Raw genomic sequence first — 22,699 nt, forward strand, 5'->3', positions numbered from 1 at the left:
GGGCCGGTGCTTCCACTAGGCAAACTAGGCAGCCGCCTAGGGCGCATTGCAACCATGAGTTGGCACTCTCTGTCCATCATGAATGATCCTTGTGAGCTGAGGGGAGGGGGCGGCAGTGGGGGAGGAAGAATGGACAGAGGAAGATGCCAGGTGTCTGGGGCAGTGGCTGAACTACCAGGACCTGGCTTTTCACCACTGTTGGGGGGGGGGGGGGCAAGAGGCAGGAAGGGAGCCCACAGGAGTGCTGCCTGCATGATGATCCTCTTTGGCTGGAGCTGAATGGTGTAAACCCTGGGCAGGAAGTGACTCTCTGCACTGAGCTGGTGGGCAGCCGTTCATTTCCCTGGGTCGGTATTAAGCAGGGAGCGGAGGAGAGCTGAACCTGACCCCAAGCTTGGCACTGGAGGGTGGCACCTTTACTGGAGCAGAAACGACGAGGCACCGGAATGGTCTGAGGAGGTTTGGGATTGGGGACGTGCGGAGTTCTCGGACTGCTGCTTCTCCCTTCACCAGAAGCCGGTTGGAGCTGTGGTGAGCACTGTGGTCCAGAAGAGGAGCATCCTGGAAGAAGGAATCAGCAGGATCACGGTGAAGGAGGGCAGAGTGCGGGCCACTCTCTTTATACCACCCAGTGAGTGTCCCCAGAACAGGGGATCAGGGTCCCTGGGTGTGACATGGAGGTTCCCTGGTGTGAAAGGGAATCAGGGTCACCACGTGTGCCATGGGGGATAGGGGTCACCTGGTTTAACAGGGTTTCGGGGTCACCAGGTGTGCAATGAGGAATTTTGGTCACTGGGTGTGCCATGGGGGACTGAGGTCCCCAGGTGTGACATGGAGGAACATCAGGGTCCCCAGGTGTGACATGGAAAAACATCAGGGTCTCTGGGTATGACATGGAGGAACATCAGGTGCCCCTTTTGTGACATGGAGGATCATCGGGGTCCCATGGTGTGGCATAGAGGGACATTAGGGTCTCCAGGTGTGACATGGAGGAATATGGGGGTCACTGGGTATGACAGTATAACATAGAGGAGCCATCAGATCAGGGTCACTGGGTATGATATAGAGGAGTTTTTAACCCCTTCCCTTTTTATTTTTTTGGGGGCGGGGGTCGCAAGTAGCTGGTCTTGCCTAGGGCGTAAAATAGTCTAGCACCGGCCCTGATAATAAATAATTTCACTGGGGTTACCCACTGGGATAATCTATTATATGAAAGGAGGAGGACAATTCAGAGAGTTTTATCAGTCTTTGTATTGGAAGCAAATCCTTTTTCGGTCTGAGTGATGAGTATGAAGGTACGTTTTAGGGATGAAAGGAATATCCATTTCCATTTTGCAGCAGATCTATCACAATCCAATCCAAATTTATATAATCCTACCTGTTTTGTAAGAGTCCTACCAGGTGCTTCCAGGTATGAGGGAACATGGGACCTTTTCTCATGTGATAGTGTATCAGTCTAGCAGCCAGTTATACAATCTATTGACAGAGGGGTGATGTTACCACTCCCCCTAGCCCCTAACACCATTGGACACTGTATAACTCAGTTATACTACCCAAAGAGTAATCAAATCTCACAGAAAGTGTATCAAGAATGACCTAGGTTCACCATTCAGAATGACTATGTGATCAGTCTAGTAAAAGAAACAGCAAATCTGCTACAAAGTTTGTTAAAGCCCTACAATGTACATTGATCACCCAAAAAGTTTCTTTTTTTTAACAGAAGTGGAGTTACTCTTTTAATATATTTTTAAAATGTGGGCAGTGTAAGTACCTGAATTTAAATTGGTTTCAGCATCTTGCAATCCCCTGTTCAGCAGTGCACAGAGGCAAGCCATAGATGGTGCAAATTTCTTTCCTGCAACCATGAATTGCAGAAAAGAATTTCACATGATTCCCCCATCAACATATACAGTGCTGACAGGGGAATCCCTCCTTCCAAGACATTGGGGTTAATTTACTAAAGGCAAATAGTCTGTGCACTGCAAGTGCAGTTGCTCTAGATCTGAGGGGAACATGCAAGGAAAATAAAAAACTGCAATTTTGCTTGCACATGATTGTATGATAGAAATGAGCAACGCTTCCCCTCATTTCAGAGCTTTCTCTCAGATCTAGAGCAACTGCACTTGCAGTGCACAGTATATTTGCATTTAGTAAATCAATCTCATTGTCATTCTCCCAGCCGGGACGGCTGAGAAAGTCTTCCCGCCGGGAGAAGACAGTGATTATTGCTAGTGGCTACAGCAGCTGCTAGTGATAATCGCAAGTAAATTCGGCAAGCTGATTGTACCCAAGTTGATTGATCGGTCAACTTGGTACATTCAGCCTGCCCATACACGGTTCAAATCTTGGCCGGTTCCTGCTGAACCAGCCAATATTCAAACTGTCCATGATGGCCTCAGAGAAAGAGAAATAGCACAAGAAGCCAATCAGTTGTGTTGGTATACCCATGTGTCCAATGGGCATGCTGATAATATTAGAGAGCAAAATGACAGAAATGAGAATATCACTCTGCTGCTGTTCCTTTTATTGTCCAGTCACAGGCTAGTGGAAATCTTGAACTGTTGCTTAACTATAGTACAGAAAAACCATGTATCCTATGTATCCTATGTCCCTCAATGCCCTTCCCTGCTTCCCAGTCCACTCTTCTGTTAATAATTGGCTACTGGATTTTCCTGCCTCCATAACTGAAGAAGACTGGTCCCAAATAAACCTGAACATATCTAAAATTCTTCTAATGTAATGTCTCGTGAGGCAGAATATAAAGCCCTTACCCCTGATGGGTGGCCTCTAAACAGTGCTTTAGGAAATGTAATGAGCTTGGCAATGTTAAACACACATGATGATCCCTTTGTCCTTTGGTCTCTTTTGGCCCAAGGGCATTTTGCATACCTTACTTAATATATGAATACAGCACAACCTATAGTTTGCTCTCTTACATGATCAAATTGATCTACTTAATCACCAGCAAAAACTAGCGACATGCAAACCTCCTAACAGCAAAACAAACTATAGCCTAAGCTTGGAAAGCACATTTCTATCCCCTTTCATTAGACCAAAGCTTACCATCATGGCTTTATGATCAACGAAAAGCTTTTTAGTATCTTAAATGATACCCATGACAAATTCTTTAACCTCATCCCGACCGCCATATAGTAAAATGACGGCCGCAGAGTGGTTGTCCCATCCCGGCTGGGCATCATAAGACTCTAGGCTGCCCCCGGGGGGTGCGTAGAGCGGTGATCGGTGGTGCGGTGTGTCACTCTGACACACCGATCCCGGTAAAGAGCCTATGATGTAGACTCTTTATCATGTGTCCAATCACAGCTGGCCACATAGTAAATAGGAAGTGCCATTGAGCGGCTTTCCTCAGTTCGCGCCTGACAGGCACGAGTAGAGGAAAGCCGATCGGCGGCTCTCTTGACTGGGGGGTCTGTGCTGGTAATCAGAGCATTGATTACCAGTGCAGACCCTTGGGGGATGCCACTAGAGCCACCAGGGATTGCCCAACCATGGCCACCAGGGATGCCCACCACCCATGCCACCAGGGATGCCAATCAGTGCTCAGGGAGCCTGTTAGTTCCCTCCTCATCAGTGCTGCCCATCATTGCCATCTATCAGTGCCACCCAGAAGTGCCCATCATTGCCATCTATCAGTGCCGCCCACCAGTGTTAATCATTGCCCATCAGTGCCACCTATCAGTGCCCATCAGTTCCGCCTATCAGTGCCCATCAGTGTCGCCTATCAGTGCCACCTATTAGTGCCCATCAGTGCCGCCTATCAGTGCCCATTAGTGCCGCTTATCAGTGACCATCAATGCCGCCTATCAGTACCACATATCAGTGGGCATCAGTGCTGCATATAAGTGCCGCCTATCAGTGCCCATCAGTGCTGCATATTAGTGTCTCATCATCAGTGCCACCCCATCAGTGCCTCCTCATCAATTCCTGCCAGTGCAGCCTCATCAGTGCTTGTCAGTGTAGGAAAATACATATCTATTTACAAAATTTTATAACATAAACAAAAAAACTTTTTTTTTCAAACGTTTCGGTCTTTTTTTATTTGTTTAGTAAAAAAGAAAAAACCTTGCCGTGATCCTATACCACCAAAAGAAAGCTCTATTTGTGGGGGAAAATGACATAAATTTAGTTTAGGTACAGCGTTGCATTACCGCACAATTGTCATTCAAAATGCAACAGCGCTAAAAGTTGAAAATTGGCCTGGGCAGGAAGGAGGTGTAACTGCCCTGTATGGAAGTGGTTAAGGATTTGTAGCATTTCTCAATGCACTGTGGCCATAATCTCTGGACTCTTACCATGTGATATTTACTCATGTCTAAATGTTCTCTTCCCCCTCCATTCCCTTCTGCTCCTTTCTCTGACGAATACCACTATTTCCCTTAATTTTCTCATGATTTTTTCTTTTTTTATTCCCTTAGTCCTCCAAACTCCTGTTACCCATAGTGATTTTCATCTGCTATATCTCCTGTTTTGGAGCAGACGGGTGTTCACACTTATCCATGTTTTTGTGTTCAGCAGGCAGTTTATACACCACACCCAAAAGCTTCACAATCTCAAATGTATTTGTAGTCCTCAGCAGTTGTCACTGTATTTTCTCTGCACCATAACCCTTGACTGTAATGGTGTTTTGTGTCTTTATTAAATATTTCTGAATTGTAACCTTTGGATTGTGCCATGCTACACTTTTTTGGCTGTACTTATCTTGAAAAATAAAAAAAAATACAAATCTTTAAAAAATACCCATAAGTGATCTAACTAGATGTTCTATTATATTAGTGAATCACATTCTGACCTCTTTCAGACGCTTAATAGCGCACCCAGCTGAATCATCCAATTTGGATTTGAAGAATAGCTCCTCTTTTAGTTGAGAAAATAAAATTTGTCCTGGGTGATCTATGTACATTAAAGGATTTAAACAAACTTCCTATCTTTTGTTATTCTGAAGAAATCCCTGTGTGTTTGTCTGTTTCCATGTGGCAAGTGAATATAATGGGAATGGTTTCATAATTGTCAATTAGCTGCTACACATGCAGGGCTCTAATGAGCAAAATTGCAGGGTCTGCATCCTTTTAGACATGATTTCCTATTGGGAGTATGTCACCAAATATTACATTTTTGTGGCAGGGGATGCCTGATATCTGACTTATATCTTTGTGCAGACTTCTTGGAAAATCAGTGAGCCAATCACACAAGCAGGAAATTATGTTTCTGGGGGGCGTTCTGTACACATTCTGTGTACTGTACACAGAGCACCTGGAGGTGTTCTGTGTACAGAACACCTTCAAGTATCCATATTGACTTGCATTTTAGAGAAAATTACAGAGCTGCAGATTGAAAAGGAAAGGTCATTTTTATTAACATTCAATTACAATTTGACTTGAGTTTCAATTGTATATGCTATATTTCTTTTTTCGTTTGCTATTTTTTTCCCCTCACAAAAGTGGAGTTAACCTTTAAATAAATGTATGGCCCAAAATGCTTGTATGCATGCCTGACAATGTTGGGGTATGTTCCTAATGAGATGACAGATGATGCCCTGGGGTATTTCCTCCCAGATCTGGACCAGGGCATCACTGAACTCCTGAACAGACTGAAGTGCAACCTGGGGGGTATCAGATGGACCAAAACATAATGTCCCAGAGGTGTTCTATTGGATTTAAGTCAGACGAGCGTGGGGGGCCATTGAGTGGTATCAATTCCTTCATCCTCCAGAAACTGGCTGCATACTCTCACCTGGAATATGGGCATTGTCGTGCACCAGTTGGAACACAGAACCCACTGCACCATCATAGGGTCTGATAATGGGTCCAAGGGTTTCATCCCAATACCTAATGGCAGTTTGGGTGCCAATATTTAGCCTGTAGAGGTCTGTGTGTCCCTCAATGGATATGCTATCCCAGACCATTACTAACCCACCACCAAATCAGTCATGCTGAACAATGTTACAGGCAGCATAATGACCTGCCAATTCTGGTGTTCAATGGCAAATGCCAATCGAACTCCACGGTACCGGGCAGTGAGCACAGGGCCCAACTAGACATCCTTAGGACCTCAGGCCACCCTCATGAAGTCTGTTTCTGATTGTTTGGTTAGAGACATTTACACCAGTGGCCTGTTGGTGGTCATTTTGCAGGGCCTTGGCAATGCTCATCCTGTTCCTCCTTGCACAAAGGAGCAGATATCGGTCCTGCTGATGGTTTAAGGACCTTTTATGGCCCTGTCCAGCTCTCTTAGAGTAACTGCCTGTCTCCTGGAATCTCCTTCATGCTATTAAGACCGTGCTGGGAGACACAGCAAACCTTCTGGCAATGCCACGTATTGATGTGCCATCCTGGAGGATTTGGACTGCCGGTGCAACCTTTATAGGGTCCAGGTATCGCCTCTAGCTACCAGTAGTGTTACTAGCCCTAGCCAAATGCAAAACTAGTGAACAAGAGTCAGAAAAGTTGAGTAGGGAAAAAAAAGTCAGTGGCCACACCTCCATTCATGTTTTGGAGGTCATCTCATTGTTGCCCATTTAGTGCACCTGTTAATTTCATCAACATCAAAGCAGCTGAAACGGATTACCAAACCCCTCTGCTACTTAACTGATCAGATCAATATCCCAGGAGTTTAATTGACTTGATACTATGCTCTGATTAAAAACTGTGCCTTTAATCATTTTGAGCAGTGTATTTACGACATCCAAAACATGAAATATCTCACAGCACAGTTGGAACAAATTCCTGCACATCTATACCAAAACCTGGTGTCCATTGGAATAATTAACACCCTTTTAATTATCTGTCAAGCAGTAGCCTTTGTTGTTCACTGCTACTAACAGAGAGATTCCCCCACCCCTGCCCATTTCCTGCCTTAATATATAATATCAGTCTAGTTAATTGTGTGGTTCTTCATACTGCATATATTAAAGGTTAACTAAAGCCATAAATAAAAATTCAATATATCGCAGCTTAACCACTTGCCGACCGCCTAACGCCAATCTACGTCGGCAGTCAGCCCCTCACAGGCAAAGCGACGTAGGTCTACGTCGCTAGCCTGTGAGGCTCTAGGGAGCGAGCGCGCCCCGCCGCTCGCTCACGGACCCCCCCGCGTGTGTGCCCGGCGGACCCGATGTCCACCGGGCACTTGCGATTGTCCGTTAGAGCGGGAGAAAGGCAGGCGGCTAATGTAAACACAGCCGCCTGTCATTCTTCCCTGTGTAAGAATGGAGATCACACGGTTCTGCTATGTAGGACCGTTGATCTCTGTTCTTACACCAGTAGCCACATCCAATCACAGTTAGAAACATGCCCCTAGGGACACACGTAACCCCTCCCTCTCAAATAAAGTTAACTCCTTCCCTGCCAGTGTCATTTTTACAGTAACAGTGCATATATATAGCACTGATTACTGTAGTAATGTCACTGGTAACCCCAAAAGTGTCAAAAATGTCAGTCAAAGGTCCGATCTGTCCGCCGCAATGTCGCAGTCCCGCAAAAAAAATCGCAGATCGTTGCCATTACTCGTTAAAAAAAAAACAACAAAAATGACAAAAATCTTTCCTAATCTAGTAAACGCAATAACTTTTGCGCAAACCAATCAAAATACGCTTTTTGTGATTTTTTTTATCAAACATAGGTAGCATAAAACAAATTGGCCAAAAATGTTAAAAAATTTTAGATTTTTACAATTTTTGTTTTATGGGAACTTCATATAAAAAAATGTGAAAAATATTGTTATTTTTGCAAAATTGTCGCTATTTTTTTTGTTTATAGCGCATGATCAAAAAATCGCACAGGTGATCAAATACCACCAAAAGAAAGCTCTGTTTGTGGGAAAAAAAGGACATAAATTTCATTTGGGTGCAGCGTCGCACGACTGCGCAATTATCTGTTAAAGTCACACAGTGCCGAATCGCAAAATAGGCCCTGGTCAGGAAGGGGGTAAAATCTTTCCGGGGCTTAAGTGGTTAAAGCCCTTATATGTGGTGGCTGCATTGTTTTTTTTTTTTCCAAGCTAGGAACAATTTTCAGCAATTACAGAAAACCCCTGTTGCCAGAAATACAGTGCCTTTGTCACTTCCTTTGAGCTGCACAGAAGAATATCTCTTTACTTATCTTCTTTAAACTACCAATTGCCCTGCTCCAAAAGAGATGAAGAGATACAGACATGTTTGTAGTCCATATAAGGAGAGCAGCCTAATGACAACCATGACTTCTTCCAGAGATACTTTGGAGGAGTGACATTGCAAATAACACACTGGGCTTGGGCAGCTGAGTCACTAGGTGAAAAAAAGCAAAAGAAGCTTGGGGAAAGAAAACAAATGCAGCCACCACACCAAGGACTAGTAAGCTGCAATATATACTCCATTGACATACACCTTTAGAATATATCCTCTTAGTATCTACTTGTGCATGTATATTGAAAGACTTTAGCCACTTCTCTTGTTCCAACAACTTTACTGCATGCATTACATAATGTCTATACCATGGGTGTCCAACCTTTTGGCTTCTCTGGGCCACATTGAGTGTAAAGAAATTTTCTCGGGCCGCATATAAAATATATACTATAGTTAAGGTATATAAGTAAAAAAATGCCGCCGCGCCCTTCCCACGCCACCGCGGCCCCCGCACTAATTTAACACAACTAGAGGATGATCAAATGAAATTGAATCAGTATACAGAGGTTTACTTCTTCTAAATGATAATAAAGGAACACTCTAACCACCATGACCACCTCAGTGATTTCAAGTGGTCATGGTGGTAGGAGTCAGAAACACTGCACATGCTCCCCCCCCCCCCCTCTGAGGCAGCCTCTGCCTACCGTTTCTTGGAAGCTGCTGTGTGGCCGTGCCCCCGACCTGACTTCCTTCCTCCCCAGCAAAAATTGTCAGGGGGCAGTGGGCCGCATTGCCTGAGGTTCCGGGCCTCAGGTTGGACATGCCTGGTTTATACTATTGTCTACTGTCTTGAAATTCATGCATCACCAACATCTAGATGTTGTTTGTTACACTGCCATTTGCTATTGGCAATTGCATTGTTTGTTATTAAAGAAAGTTAAAAAAAAAAACATTAAAATTGCAAAAAACTATTTATTTTACCAGTGTATTTCAATTTTCTACATTAGGTGTCAGTTAGTGGTGAAGAAGGAAGCTCGAACCAACCAGAATCGGAGTTATCCGAAGGTTACGGAAATGAGTATGACAACACAGACTCTACTCAGACTATAACAGAAATCTCAACACAGTATCAAATTATTGGTTCATTGAATTCTGACTCAAATACAGAGGATTTACAAAAAAACAATGAAGACATACAGAATCCATTCAAACTAACAGAACTAACATCTGAAACACAAACTGAAAGGGAATTGAATGTGTATACAACGAACATTCATGTGGATGAAAAGATAACGTATATTTCTGAAGAGCAGAGGCAAATAACCACTAACACAGAGGAAAACACCACTGCTCCAGACTTAACCATGGACCGAGTGACCAGAAGCCAAATCTTCTCCCTCTCCTCATCCAGAAGTATAAATGGTTCCCGGGAAGATCTAACTAATTCCATACCTGATGAAAGCCAAGTGGCAGATAAGAGAAAGGATGTGTGGATTCCCCCACCAGACCGAAATAGTAAGTTGAAAGTGCTGAGGGAGGAGGAACGTTTTGAAGTACGTTCACATCGTTCAGAGACGAGCCCAAGCAAGCTCTTTGTTGACAGTGATGATGAAGATGGTGGAAAAGCTAGGGTAGGTTCACGTCAGTTTACCCCAGAGAAAGCATGGGAGCTTGAACAGGAAAGAAAAGACATTATCAAAAAGCAAGGTCAGCGTAAAAGTTTGGACACAGAAGATTTGATCGATATACAAGGCAGCAATGATTCCCTATTTACAAACAAAGAAGTGAATGGGCCATCAGATGGTCAAACTACAGCCGATGTAGACATGGAACAGATCAATTTTGAAGCTGCCAGGCAGCAGTTTGTAATGTTAGAAAAGAAGAGGAACAGTCTGCCTATAACTCCCCGACTCCAGCACAGACCACCTAGGTTCTTTTCTCAGTCTCTATACGAAGAAAGTGATAGCTATTCAGAGGTTACCAAGCCGAAAGAGTCTTTCATATTGGAGCAGGACATAAATGCATATAAGAATAAAGGTACTGTAACCCAAGAAACAAATGGAAGGGAAAGAAGTGCCAGTTTACTTCGCAAACAGTTCTTAAAGGGTTTCTCTTTAGATTCTGTAGATAGCGGACAGCCGAAAGAGTCAACTGAAGTTTACAGAGGAGAGACTTCGCAATTGATATCAGAAGAGAAAGACAACATTCCAAACCCCAGTGATGAGACCCCTATCGAAAGAGAAATCCGTCTTGCATTGCAAAGAGAGGAAAATTTAAGGAGAGAGAGGGGAATTCAGCATTCAGTGGAATCAACAGAGATAGTAGAAATCCAAAAAAATCCAGTGCTGTCTATTTCCCCAGAAAAACAGATGTCCAAAAAGAACAAAGACAAAGCTCGCACTGCCTTTTTCCTTCAAAGAGAAATTCAAAGAGAAGAGCAAAGGGAAGCTGATCTAAAAAACGAAGGAAAAGTGGCTGGGCTTTATGATAAAGGAAATGCCCAAGAATTAGATGAGCGCAGAAAGTTGTTTGAGCTAGCAGATGAAATACCAGTTCAGCCACTGAAAACAACAACAGCCCAAACTACCTCCAAGGGAATCATAGCTGACATCCAAGCTAGTACAAACCAGAGAGACTCAGGGGTGGAAAATGAGACAACTAATTTGACAGTCGTTGATGCTCCTTTACCCTACAGTATAAGAACTAAGTGGAAACCAACACCACTCAACCCCTACAGAACCAGAAGGCTAAGTATTGACAATATTCTAGATGTAAGGACACCTACTGAAACCACTACAGCTCAGGAAACGGCAGAGGAAACATTTGTTCACAAAGAGAATTTTCAAGTTCAGCCTTTGAAATTCAGCATAGAAGATAAGGCTGAAGAGGAAAAGGATTATAAAATGGAGAAAACATCAGAATCTGCTAATGGCAGTTTGAAATACAATATGAGGCTGAGGCCTTCACGTTCCATTGTGATTGAGGAAGAAATCCGCAAAACATTAGAGAGAGATCAGGAATTACAAGAACAAAGAAGAAATAGTGAACTTACTCCTGTTGCCACATCCAAAGACGATCATTATGAATATAATCAGTATGGAAGGCCATCACTAACATCAGGTAAACAGTCTGAGCAGCTGCTAGTTATAATACAGTATATATGTGTACTGTATATATTAATGACATTTTCATGCTACAACATACTTAAAGCGGAGTTCCATCCCCAAAATCATGCCTGCCGATATTATGGCATCTGCTTCCTTATCCTTTCCTGAGCCCGAATTGGATATTCCCGGCATTTTTATTTTTTTACTTACCTTTTTAGAGAGGATAATATACTCACCTTACCATCCACTTCCTCCTTCCTCGGCCGCGGCCCGCGCTGTCACTTCCTGTCCCGCAATGCGTCCTTGGAGCTCTTACTCGTGGCTCCCAGGATGCAATGGGCGGTGACGAAGGCGGCCGTCCGCTCCTCTCATCACGTGATTTCCAAACAGGAAATGACGCGATGTTAGGCGTAGCACAGTACTCCACAGTACATAGTACTGGGCATGCGTGAGATTTCGCGCTGGATTCACCGGCCTCTGCCCACTACAACCAGGAAGCAGGGCAGGCATTTCCCCGCAACGGACTCGGCGATCCAGGACAAAGATGGCGGCGCTCACAAGAATTTTTATAAAGTAAGATTTCATGCTTGCAAACATATTATTACAATGTATGAAACAGGATTAGCGGATGTATAGAGGTCTAAGGGTCTGTGGCTGGAACTCCGCTTTAACAGAAGCTTTTAGTCTTTATTTATAATATATTAAAGAAATATTTCTGCACTCCAAATGTTTTAGGAGTTTGATTTACAGAGATGGACATTTTAAGATGAACAATGTTTTCATAATGTAATAAAGTATTTAATGTTTATCTCTTAGATGGATCAAGAACATGGTCCTCTGCATCTAGGAAAAGCAGTTCATCCAGCCCCATACCTTCCTACACAGCAAGTAAACAAATGTTCACACCAAGAATATATCCCAAAATAGTTTTTGCGGAGTCTGAATCAGGCAGCTTGAAAAGACATGAAAACTGGGTAAGTAGTTCCTTTTTCTGCAGTAATTCTCTGCAATAGAAACTATGCACTATCGATGCACCAACCTGTTAAAAGGGAACATATTATCTTAAAGTATTACTAAACCTAGCACCCCATAATTACCATATCTGGTCTCCAACGGTGGACAAAACATGGAAATGCATTTATTATAGTAAATATAAACTGCTAAATCTCTTTTCTCTTCACCAGTCCTAATTCTAATAGTGTCAGACAGAGCACTGGTTAAAGTTTGTAAGAGGAGTTTTCATTCTCCTCCGACTGTCCTATGAGCCTGCATGACCTCTGACCCTCTGTCTAGACAGTGCTGATTGGCCCTGTGCCGATCCCATTCACATCCTTCCAAAAAGAAAACAAAAATAGCAATATACTCCAAACTGAGCATGTGCAGACTGCCCCCAAGGCTCCGTACTATTAGGAGATGGATTGGGGGCTGTGGAAAAAGGGGACGATAACAGAAGCCAGGATCAAATAGCCTTTTTTTACACAATGCGCAGGATTAACCCTTTAGGTTCCACAGTGAGTTGCTTTACTGCATATACAGGCAGATTTTATGGTTGTAGGTTTAGTAACACTTTAAGTCCAACTCTGGGCATTTTTTAAATTTAGGGTGTACAATAAAAAAGTAGCTCAGGATTCAATACTCACATTCAATGTGTAACAGTCCCTTGCAATTCATTTTAAGCTCAATATCATTCAACCCAGAACATTGAGAGCATAATATGAATGAATGAGTGTCATGGCCTAGCTTCATAAGGGGTGTCAAAGCACCCTTCATTCTTAGTTTATTGCAGCAGATAGCTGTGTTAGTATCATGTCAGCACTGCTATTTGCATTATCAGAGTACTTCCCTAGGCCTGATAAGAGGCAAAGAGGAAGAAGACCCAGCATGTCACCTGACTTTCCAGAACACATCAGGTAAGTATAGGAGAACAGAACAAAATATACTGTATATGCAGAGGAGACTTTTGGGGGGATGGAGGGCAATTGGGGGCATTAAGACTATAAAGTGGATTTAGTGTCAAAACCTTTTATTATGGTTTTGGCTAAAGTGAAAAATATTTAGGACCCTTGTCAGATTTTTTTTTTTTTTTTGCTTGTGTCCCATTGGGGAGATTTTCTTTTACTCCCTGTGCCAGAGAGATAGCAGGATGAAAAAGGAGATCTCTGCAAATTTATATGACATTCCCCCTTAGACAGTTGTCACCTGTTTACCCTGGGGAAGAATTCCCCTCACCCCCGGTTTTTGTGAGTTGTAGATTTCCTATCCTTTTCTGCAGAGCTTTTTTTCTCAGAAAATAGGTACAGGAACTCAACTACGACCCCCCCCCCCCCCCCCATACACACACACACACCCCCACTTCCCACACACACTTCAAACCGCATCAAATAGTGGGCTTGGTCAAGTTTCACAAACAGTGGGAGGGTTTTTTAAAGAGGCATTAAATAACAGGAGTGCATTACATACAGAGTGCAGAGTTCAGAGGGGTGTACAAATAGAGTGCAGAGTTTGGGGGTATGTTATGTACACTGCATACAGAGTGCAGAGTTCAGAGGGGTGTACAAATAGAGTGCAGAGTTTGGGGGTATGTTATGTACACTGCATACAGAGTGCAGAGTTCAGAGGGGTGTACAAATAGAGTGCAGAGTTTGGGGGTATGTTATGTACATAGTGTAGAGTTCAGGGGTGCACTGCATACAGAGTGCAGAGTTCAGCCTTCTTCCACAGCTGCCTACCTATGCATCCCCTATCCACATCTCACTTTCACCCCTCTTCAGCTCTTGCTTCTGCATGCAACCCCTCCCCCTCCATTGCCCCCATCTTCTCCCCACCTCCTTTAAAGCTCTGCCATCTTCCACATGTCTCACTTTTGTTGTTGTATTAAGCAGAAGCACCCAGCCACATCTAGTACTTCTCCGCACATTGTAGTTGGCTCTGCCTCTCTCACTTGTGGGGAGATCATCCACTGGGGTTGTCGGCATCTGCACTGCACCCCGGGTCACTGCACCTCCCTTGTCCCCATCCTTCACTCAGTGGGAGACGCTCAGGAGATCAGATCCGTGACAAGCTGTCACTTGTAAACACCAAAGCCAGACTTCTATGTTTACAAATGATGGTAGTGAGCAGGGAGCAGAGGGCCTGAGCCAAAGGTGGTGGAACTGAGTTCCACCAAGTTCCAGCTGAAAAAAAGCCCTGCTTTTCTGTACCAGAGACAATGCTCCCGAGGACCAATAGGAAGACTGTCTTCCCAGCAGGGACACAGGAAGCTATAATAACCAAATGGACAGAAGTGTTGACTCTCCAACATTGTGTCCAAAGGAGATTACATAAATATAATGGGGTTGATTTACTAAAACTGGAGAGTACAAAGTCTGGTGCAGCTGTGCATGGTAGCCAATCAGCTTCTAACTTAAGCTTGTTCAATTAAGCTTTGACACAAAAAACTGAAAGCGGATTGGTTTCTATACTGAGCTGCATCAGATTTTGCAATCTTCAGTTTTAACAAATCAACCCCAATGTCTGCCCTGCCAATATAGGATGCTTGGTACCCATTTGGTAGCCCTTCCAGGCAATCTATTCAGTCTGAAATCACAGTTGAAAGTTTTTAGATAGGACTTTGAAGTGTAAACTCCAAAAAAATAACAAAATAACAAAAACCAGTATATACCGGAAAAAAAAAAAAAAACATAAATACTTGGAGAAAGGGAGCTCCAAAAATTATGTAATCCCATCATAGAAGTTGAAAATTTGCCTATGACAATAAACTGGCAACCAGCGATACTCCATGCCATACATTTTTAAACTGTTCTTTGCATAAGGAAATCTGTGGTTATGGGGTAAAATATTTGCAATTCATGACCTTCTTTATTTCCTGTTCAGTTTACTAACAATGAAGATGATTTTAGGGAAAAAGCATAAGCTAATATTGTTTTTATTTTCTAGAGAATTCCCTAGAATATAAAGCAATGACATAATTTAAAAAGGGGTGTAGCAAGCAACACCTTCTCGGCCTAGAGTCAGGTTGTTGGAACTTTTATAAAACATAATGTCCAGTATTTTAAAGTTAAGGCCTCCATATTTCCTTATAGGCAGCATTAAATGTTACCTGACTAAAACATTAATGGCAAATTTAGACTTTTGGCCCCTTTTCACACAGGCGGCAAAGAGGTGACCACCCTTGACCACCCACCTAAAGCCTACCATGGTGGCTGGAGAGAGTGTCACACATGCCGCATCCACGATGCTTTGGTAAACTTTAATGGACTTGTTGAGCTTGAGATCAATGGGTCCACACAGAATTTGAATACAAAATCCTCTTTGGGACTGGAAAAAAAAGCCCATGCAGTGGGTGGAAGGATTGTCCCCTAAATGCCTGGAAGCCTGTGGTCTGCCACACTCTTAAAAATGGGTCCACCATGGAGGGCCGTAGATACTGCTACCCCTCTGAAAGAGGCCTATGTGTTTCATATTTTGATAACACAATGATCGATAGCATGTTAAAGAATAACTAAAGGCAACATTTTTTTTTTTTAGTTTTGGATAGTGTATAAATTGATTAGAACACCTGTCCATTTTTATTGCAGTCTGTGCCCCTATTGAGGATATTCAACCTCTCTAATTGTGCTGTTTACTATTATCATTGAAAGTAAAAGTAAAAGAAAATCCCCAAATTTTGGGTTGTTCCCAGAAAAGTAATACAGGGGAAATGTTCCAATGGGGACACTAGTTCTGGTGACCTGGAGGACCCCACAAAATTCCCTTCATTTGCAGGGATTTCCTCTCACTTACTGTTTTGGGTATGGGACAGGAAGTGAAGGGAAATATCCCAAATGGAGGACAGATGGCGAAAAGAAAAAATCTGCCAGGGTTTATAATTGTCCCTTACTCTATCCAAAATAAAATATAGTTCTACTTTAAGGCAGCCTATTCATTTTGGAAGGTCTGGCTGTGCACCTCAACATTAAAAAATGGAGCTGACACTCAATGTATTTATTTAATTTTTTTGCAGTGCACCACACTGAATGCAATTTGGAGATGCAACACAAAATAAATGGCACTGCTCCACATCACAATGTGCATTTTACCATGCATTACTGTCAAACACTGTAATGTTTGGTAAAAACGCACATTTGACCGCATTTTTCCACAACAATAAGATGTAAATGGATACTAAAAATGTCCTTTTTTGAGGTATGCTCTGTTTTTAAACTTTAGGATAGTCATTATGGGGTATTTTAGTAAAGCTAGAGACTGCAAAATTAGACTTCTGCAGAGAAACCAATCAGCTTCTAACCACAGCTTGTTTAATTAACCACTTAAGCCCCGGAAGATTTTACCCCCTTCCTGACCAGGCCCTATTTTGCGATTCGGCACTGCGTGACTTTAACGGACAATTGGGCGGTCGTGCGACGCTGTACCCAAATGAAAACAGAGCTTTCTTTTGGTGGTATTTGATCACCTGTGTGATTTTTACTTTTTGCGCTATAAACCTGGGGCTGGGAAGGGGTTAACTTTATTGGTGATGCAGGGGTTAAGTGTGTCCCTAGGGGCGTGCTTGTAACTGTAAAGGGGCGTGGCTAGTGATGTAACCACAGAGACATACGATCCTACATAGGAGGATCGTGTAGTCTCTGCAGTTAGATCAGGGAGAATGACAGGCGGCTTTGTTTACATCAACCGCCTGCCTTTCTCCCTCTCCATGGGGAGATCGCGAGTGACCGGCGGACATCGGGTCCGCCGGTCACACGTGCAGACTTGTTGGGGAACGAGCGGGGGGGGGGGGTTTCTCTGCAAAATTGTGACTCATTTTGCCCTCATTTAGCTTTAGTAAATAAACCCCAATGTGACTATAACTATCCCTTTTTTCCCATGGCTATTGTTTCAGAATATTACATAGTTGTTGCTGCCTAAGGATATCCTACTCCAGATACAGTATCTCACAAAAGTGAGTACACCCCTCACATTTGTGTTAATATTTTATTCTATCTTTTCATGTGACAACACTGAAGAAATGACACTTTGCTACAATGTAAAGTAGTCAGTGTACAGCTTGTATAACAGTGTAAATTTTCTGTCCCCTCAAAATAACTCAAAACACTGCCATTATTGTCTAAACTGCTGGCAACAAAAGTGAGTACACCCCTAAATTAAAATGTCCAAATTGGACAAAATTAGCCATTTTCCCTCCCCAGTGTCTTGTGACTCGTTAGTGTTACAAGGTCTTAGGTGTGAATGGGGAGCAGGTGTGTTAAATTTGGTGTTATCGCTCTCACTCTGTCATACTGGTCACTGGAAGTTCAACATGGCACTTCATGGCAAAGAACTCTCTGAGAATCTGAAAAAAAAGAATCGTTGCTCTACATAAAGATGGCATAGGCTATAAGATCCTGAAACTGAGCTGCAGCATGGAAGCCAAGATCATACAGCAGTTTAACAGGACAGGTTCCACTCAGAACAGGCCTCGCCATGGTCGACCAAAGAAGCTGAGTGCACATGCTTAGCATCATATCCAGAGGTTGTCTTTGGGAAATAGACATATGAGTGCTGCCAGCATTGCTGCAGAGGTTGAAGGGGTGGGGGGTCAGCCTGTCAGTGCTCAGATCATACGCCGCACACTGCATCAAATTGGTCTGCATGGCTGTTGTCCCAGAAGTAAGTCGCTTCTAAAGATGATGCACAAGAAAGCCAGCAAACAGTTTGTTGAAGACAAGCAGACTAAGGACATAGATTACTGGAACCATGTTCTGTGGTCTGATGAGACCAAGATAAACTTATTTGGTTCAGATGGTGTCAAGCGTGTGTGGTGGCAACCAGGTGAGGAGTACAAAGACAAGTGTGTCTTGCCTACAGTCAAGCATGGTGGTGGAAGTGTCATGGTCTGGGGCTGCATGATTGCTGCTGGCACTGGGGAGCTACAGTTCATTGAGGGAACCATGAATGCCAACATGTACCTTGACATACTGAAGCAGAGCATGATCCGCTCCCTTCAGAGACTGGGCCGCAGGGCAGTATTCCAACATGCTAACGACCCCAAACACATCTCCAAGACGACCACTGCCTTGTTAAATAAGCTGAGGGTAAAGGTGATGGATTGACCTTAGCATGTCTCCAGACCTAAACCCTATTGAGCATCTGTGGGGCATATTCAAACGGAAGGTGGAGGAGCACAAGATCTCTAACATCCACCAGCTCTGTGATGTCGTCATGGAGGAGTGGAAAAGGACACCAGTGGCAACCTGTGAGGCTTTGGTGAACTCCCATGCCCAAGAGGGTTAAGGCAGTGCTGGAAAATAATGGTGGCCACACAAAATATTGACATTTGTTACTTAGGGGTGTACTCACTTTTGTTGCCAGCGGTTTAGACATTAATGGCTGTGTGTTGAGTTATTTTGAGGAGACAGAAAATTTACACTGTTATACAAGCTGTACACTCACTACTTTACAATGTAGCAAAGTGTCATTTCTTCCATGTTGTTACATGAAAAGATATCATAAAATATTTACAAAAATGTGAGGGGTGTACTCATTTTTGTGAGATACTGTATATTTTGATAGCTTAGCTTATTGTTTAAAGGATTGTGAAACGGTTCTATCTTGTTATAGGTATATGATGAAAGTTACGTGAAGAAAGTAACCTAAATATAGTGACATCCAAAATGTCCCTGTACACCTACTCTTACACATGTTTTAGTTACTTAGCAAAAATGATCAAATGTTAAATATTATCTAAACTCTAAAAAGAAAATGTGAAGTGTACCTGAACCCTGTATGCTCTTCTCTTTAAATAGTAGAGGAAATTTCCCCAGTCTTATTACTTGCCCACCTGGAAACAAGGATGTCTGAGCTGGTGGGTGGAGAACACCAGTCCAAGGAAGCAGTAACATCTACCAACTGTACTTCCCCTGTATATCAAAAGAAGTTCATGGCAAAAGCTGTTTTCAAGCAGGGGGCAAATCATAGAGGGAAATAAACTTGGGAGGGTAGCAGCCTTTATGTCTTCATTTACTCCACCCACTTTTCATTCAACGCATTTAGGCCCTGTTCACCCCTGTGTGCTTTATGTGCATTTTAGGTGTGGTGCATTTAAAAAAAAATATCCTGCTTGCTGCATCTTTGATCAAAATGCACGTTATGTACAGTCCAATGGTAATGCACTTAAAACGCATGTAAAATTCACCAAAAAACGCAACACACCTAAACCATACCGCACAGATGTGAACTGGGCCTAAAAAGCAAATTATAGACCAAGCCTATACAAATCTACTGTATATAAATTCTGGAATGCTAGGCATGTTTTGTACATATTCTATTAATTAAGGTTAACCAATCTTGCTTTACAGCAGTGGAGTAAATGATTGCATACAGGGAGCTGTGTTTAATTACTGGCTAGTTTGATTTAAAAAAAATCATATAAAAAAAAAATATATATCCCAAATCATTAAATAAATCCATTTAAAAAAAATCACACCTAATTACAGAGATTTCTGAACCAGCTGATTTTGTTTTATTTTTATATTAAATGCTAAATAAAAAATAAGTCAAACAAATATATTTTTAACGCAAAGTACTTTCTGTTTTTTATTTATTTCACATTGTATTCTATTGTTGCATGTTTGTTTTTTAGCTTGTTACAATTATTGAAAAAAAGGTTACAAGAAGCAAGCCATAAAAAAACCTGTAACTGATAAATATTTTGTGCTACAAAACAAAATATAAAATAAAGTAGTTGTAGTGAATGCTAATTTCCTACACATCACACGCATTTCCCCCGGAACTGGGAAAAAATGGCTTGAATAACTTCATAATGGAGTTATCATACACACTGCACTCCAGCAATATATAAATATATATATACAGTAAAACCTTGGATTGCGAGCATAATTCGTTCCGGAAACATGCTTGTAATCCAAAGCACTCTTATATCAAAGCGAATTTCCCCATAAGAAATAATGGAAACTCAGATGATTCGTTCCACAACCATTTATTCATAAATGCTTCAATTTATAGTCCATATAAAAAGATTATAGCATTGCGATAGGTTGTGTAACCATAAAATGTCCATCCACAAATAGCCGCTTCCACAAGGGGAAGCAAAATCCAGCAGGAGCTACAGGGTATCAAAGAGAAGAGAGGCGCCTCTAAGTGTAGCAATATGGTTCCATTTAATGAAGGTTCAACATTTAGCAACTCACATGGTTGAGATGAATAAAACAGGCACATCTAAGTATGCAGGCATCTGGGGTAAAGCTGTCCACATAGACCATCTTCTGCATCGCCGGCTGCTAGTCTGTAATCCTGATCGGGAAGACCACCCTGCAGTAAAGCGATCTGAAAGAGAGGGGCAGCATGGAAAGGATGACGTAGATGACGGTGCGGAGGATGGTCTATGTGGACAGCTTTACCTCTGATGCCTGCATCCTTAGATGTGCCTGTTCCGATCATCAACCATGTGAGTTGCTAAATGTTGTACCTTCATTAAATTTAACCATATTACTACACTTAGAGGCGCCTCTCTTCACTTTTATACTCAGCTGTGACTTGAGGCTACTTGTATATCAAGACATCGCTTGTATATCAAGTCAAAATTTATTTGAAAAATTTGCTTGTCTTGCAAAGCACTCTTAAACCAAGTTACTCTCAAACCAAGGTTTTACTGTATATATATATATATATATATATATATATATATATATATTTACACACAGTATATATATATATATATATATATATATATATATATATATATATATATACACACACACACATATGTATGAATAAATATTCAGTATATACTGTATATTTATACATACACATATATACAAACACACACACGGTTATCCTTTAAGGTGCCCTTACTTGTCCACATATTATGCAGGAAAGCTGATTTTTGACCATCTAAATCCAAAGCTGACCCAATGTTTGGCCCGCCGCTGTGTTTTAGACAGCATAATTATCAAGTAAAAAATCAAGTGGCAGGATTGGATCTATTGGCTCCTGCTGCTGTCAATCAAAACCAGTGAGCAGAGAGTAGGGGTGGGGCTGTGTGAATAAATAGTTGATAGATGCAAACAGGCTGGCTTGGGATTGAGCACGCGCGAGGGCTCCCCCATGGAAAGCATGGGCATTCACAGGGGGTGGGGGACCCGAGAATAGGAGGATCGGGGCTGCTCTGTGCAAACTCATTGCACAAAGTAGGTAAGTATTACATGTTTGTTGTTTTTAAGAACAAAAGATTTCAAGCTTTTCAATCACTTTAGGTGTCCTCTCAATGATATGAGTGATTGTCTATATTTTAGGGACAATGACATGGGGTCCAGTCTTCCAGCACAGATTAAGCACTTCAGTATTAGCCTCCAATACCCTTTCATTACCAGGTAATTTTTCACATTTCAGTGCTGTGATTGTTTTGGCTGACAATTACTCAGGCTTGCAACACACTACCCAAATGAATTTTATATTGTTTTTAGAAATAGACTAGAATAAACACTGTGAAAAAAAAAAAAAAAACACTGTGGTTTATTTTGTTATTATATAAAGGGAAAAAAGACCAACATTAAAAAAATCGGTTTTCTTTACTCTTTGCTAGAACAGTATAAAAACCCACAATTTTTTAGAAATGAAATAACATGCTGGTATTAAGGGAGTTTAAAAAATAGAGTTTGGTACAGGTCATACACAGAGAAAAGAGAAAGTGAAGGGTTTAATACACAGGTCCCATAGTGGGTGGATGACGTTGAGGGGGGTAATGTACTTGTTAAAGGTAAAAAAAACATTGGGATAATCAGGGGCGTACCTAGAGCACTTGGCACCCGGGGCGGATCCTATATCTGGCACCCCCCCAGGCGTGCAGACGACGAACCGCTCATTGACGTGTCACGTGTAGCGCCTCCACTCACTGCAGCAAAATGTAGGAAGGCCCCCTTTACATTACACAGCCCCGGACCCCTTTACATTACACAGCCCCCGTACCCCTGGACCCCTTCACATTACAAAACCCCCCGTACCCCTGGACCCCTTCACATTACATAGCCCCCGTACCCCTGGACCCCTTTACATTACACAGCCTCCGTACCCCTGGACCCCTTCCCATTAAGCAGCCCCTGTACCCCTGGACCCCTTTACATTACACAGCCCCCGTACCCCTGAACCCCTTTACATTACACAGCCCCCGTACCCCTTTACATTACACAGCCCCCGTACCTCTGGACCCCCCAATAGAACCCCTTTACAATACAACCCCCCCAATAGAACCCCTTTACAATACAAACCCGCCCAATAGAACCCCTTTACAATACAAAGCCCCCCCATAGAACTCCTTTACAATACATCCCCCCCAATAGAACCCCCTTACAATACATCCCCCCTTCCCAATAGAACCCCCTTACAATGCAAGCGCCCCCCCAATAGAACCCCTTTACAATACATCCCCCCCACCCCAATAGAACCCCCTTACAATGCAAGAGCCCCCCCATAGAACCCC

The 22,699-nt window shown here is 42.5% G+C and overlaps 1 protein-coding gene across 2 annotated transcripts in view; it reads left to right on the forward strand.

Annotated features, from left to right (window-relative positions):
- Window positions 1-22,699, forward strand: part of MISP (mitotic spindle positioning) — a 76,535-nt gene that overhangs the window by 16,470 nt on the left and 37,366 nt on the right. Inside the window, exons 2-4 of one of the 2 annotated variants that reach the window (XM_082243189.1) lie at window positions 9,127-11,239; window positions 12,043-12,200; window positions 19,008-19,255. In XM_082243189.1, coding sequence (XP_082099315.1) covers window positions 9,127-11,239; window positions 12,043-12,200; window positions 19,008-19,010 — 2,274 coding nt within the window. In that variant the 3' untranslated portion in view covers window positions 19,011-19,255. Of the gene's footprint in view, window positions 1-9,126; window positions 11,240-12,042; window positions 12,201-19,007; window positions 19,256-22,699 lie in introns of those variants that run through there. The other variant, XM_082243188.1, reaches the window with a different exon arrangement.

Source organism: Pelophylax lessonae (assembly GCF_965119305.1).
Source record: "Pelophylax lessonae genome assembly, chromosome: 1".
NCBI lineage: Eukaryota > Metazoa > Chordata > Amphibia > Anura > Ranidae > Pelophylax > Pelophylax lessonae.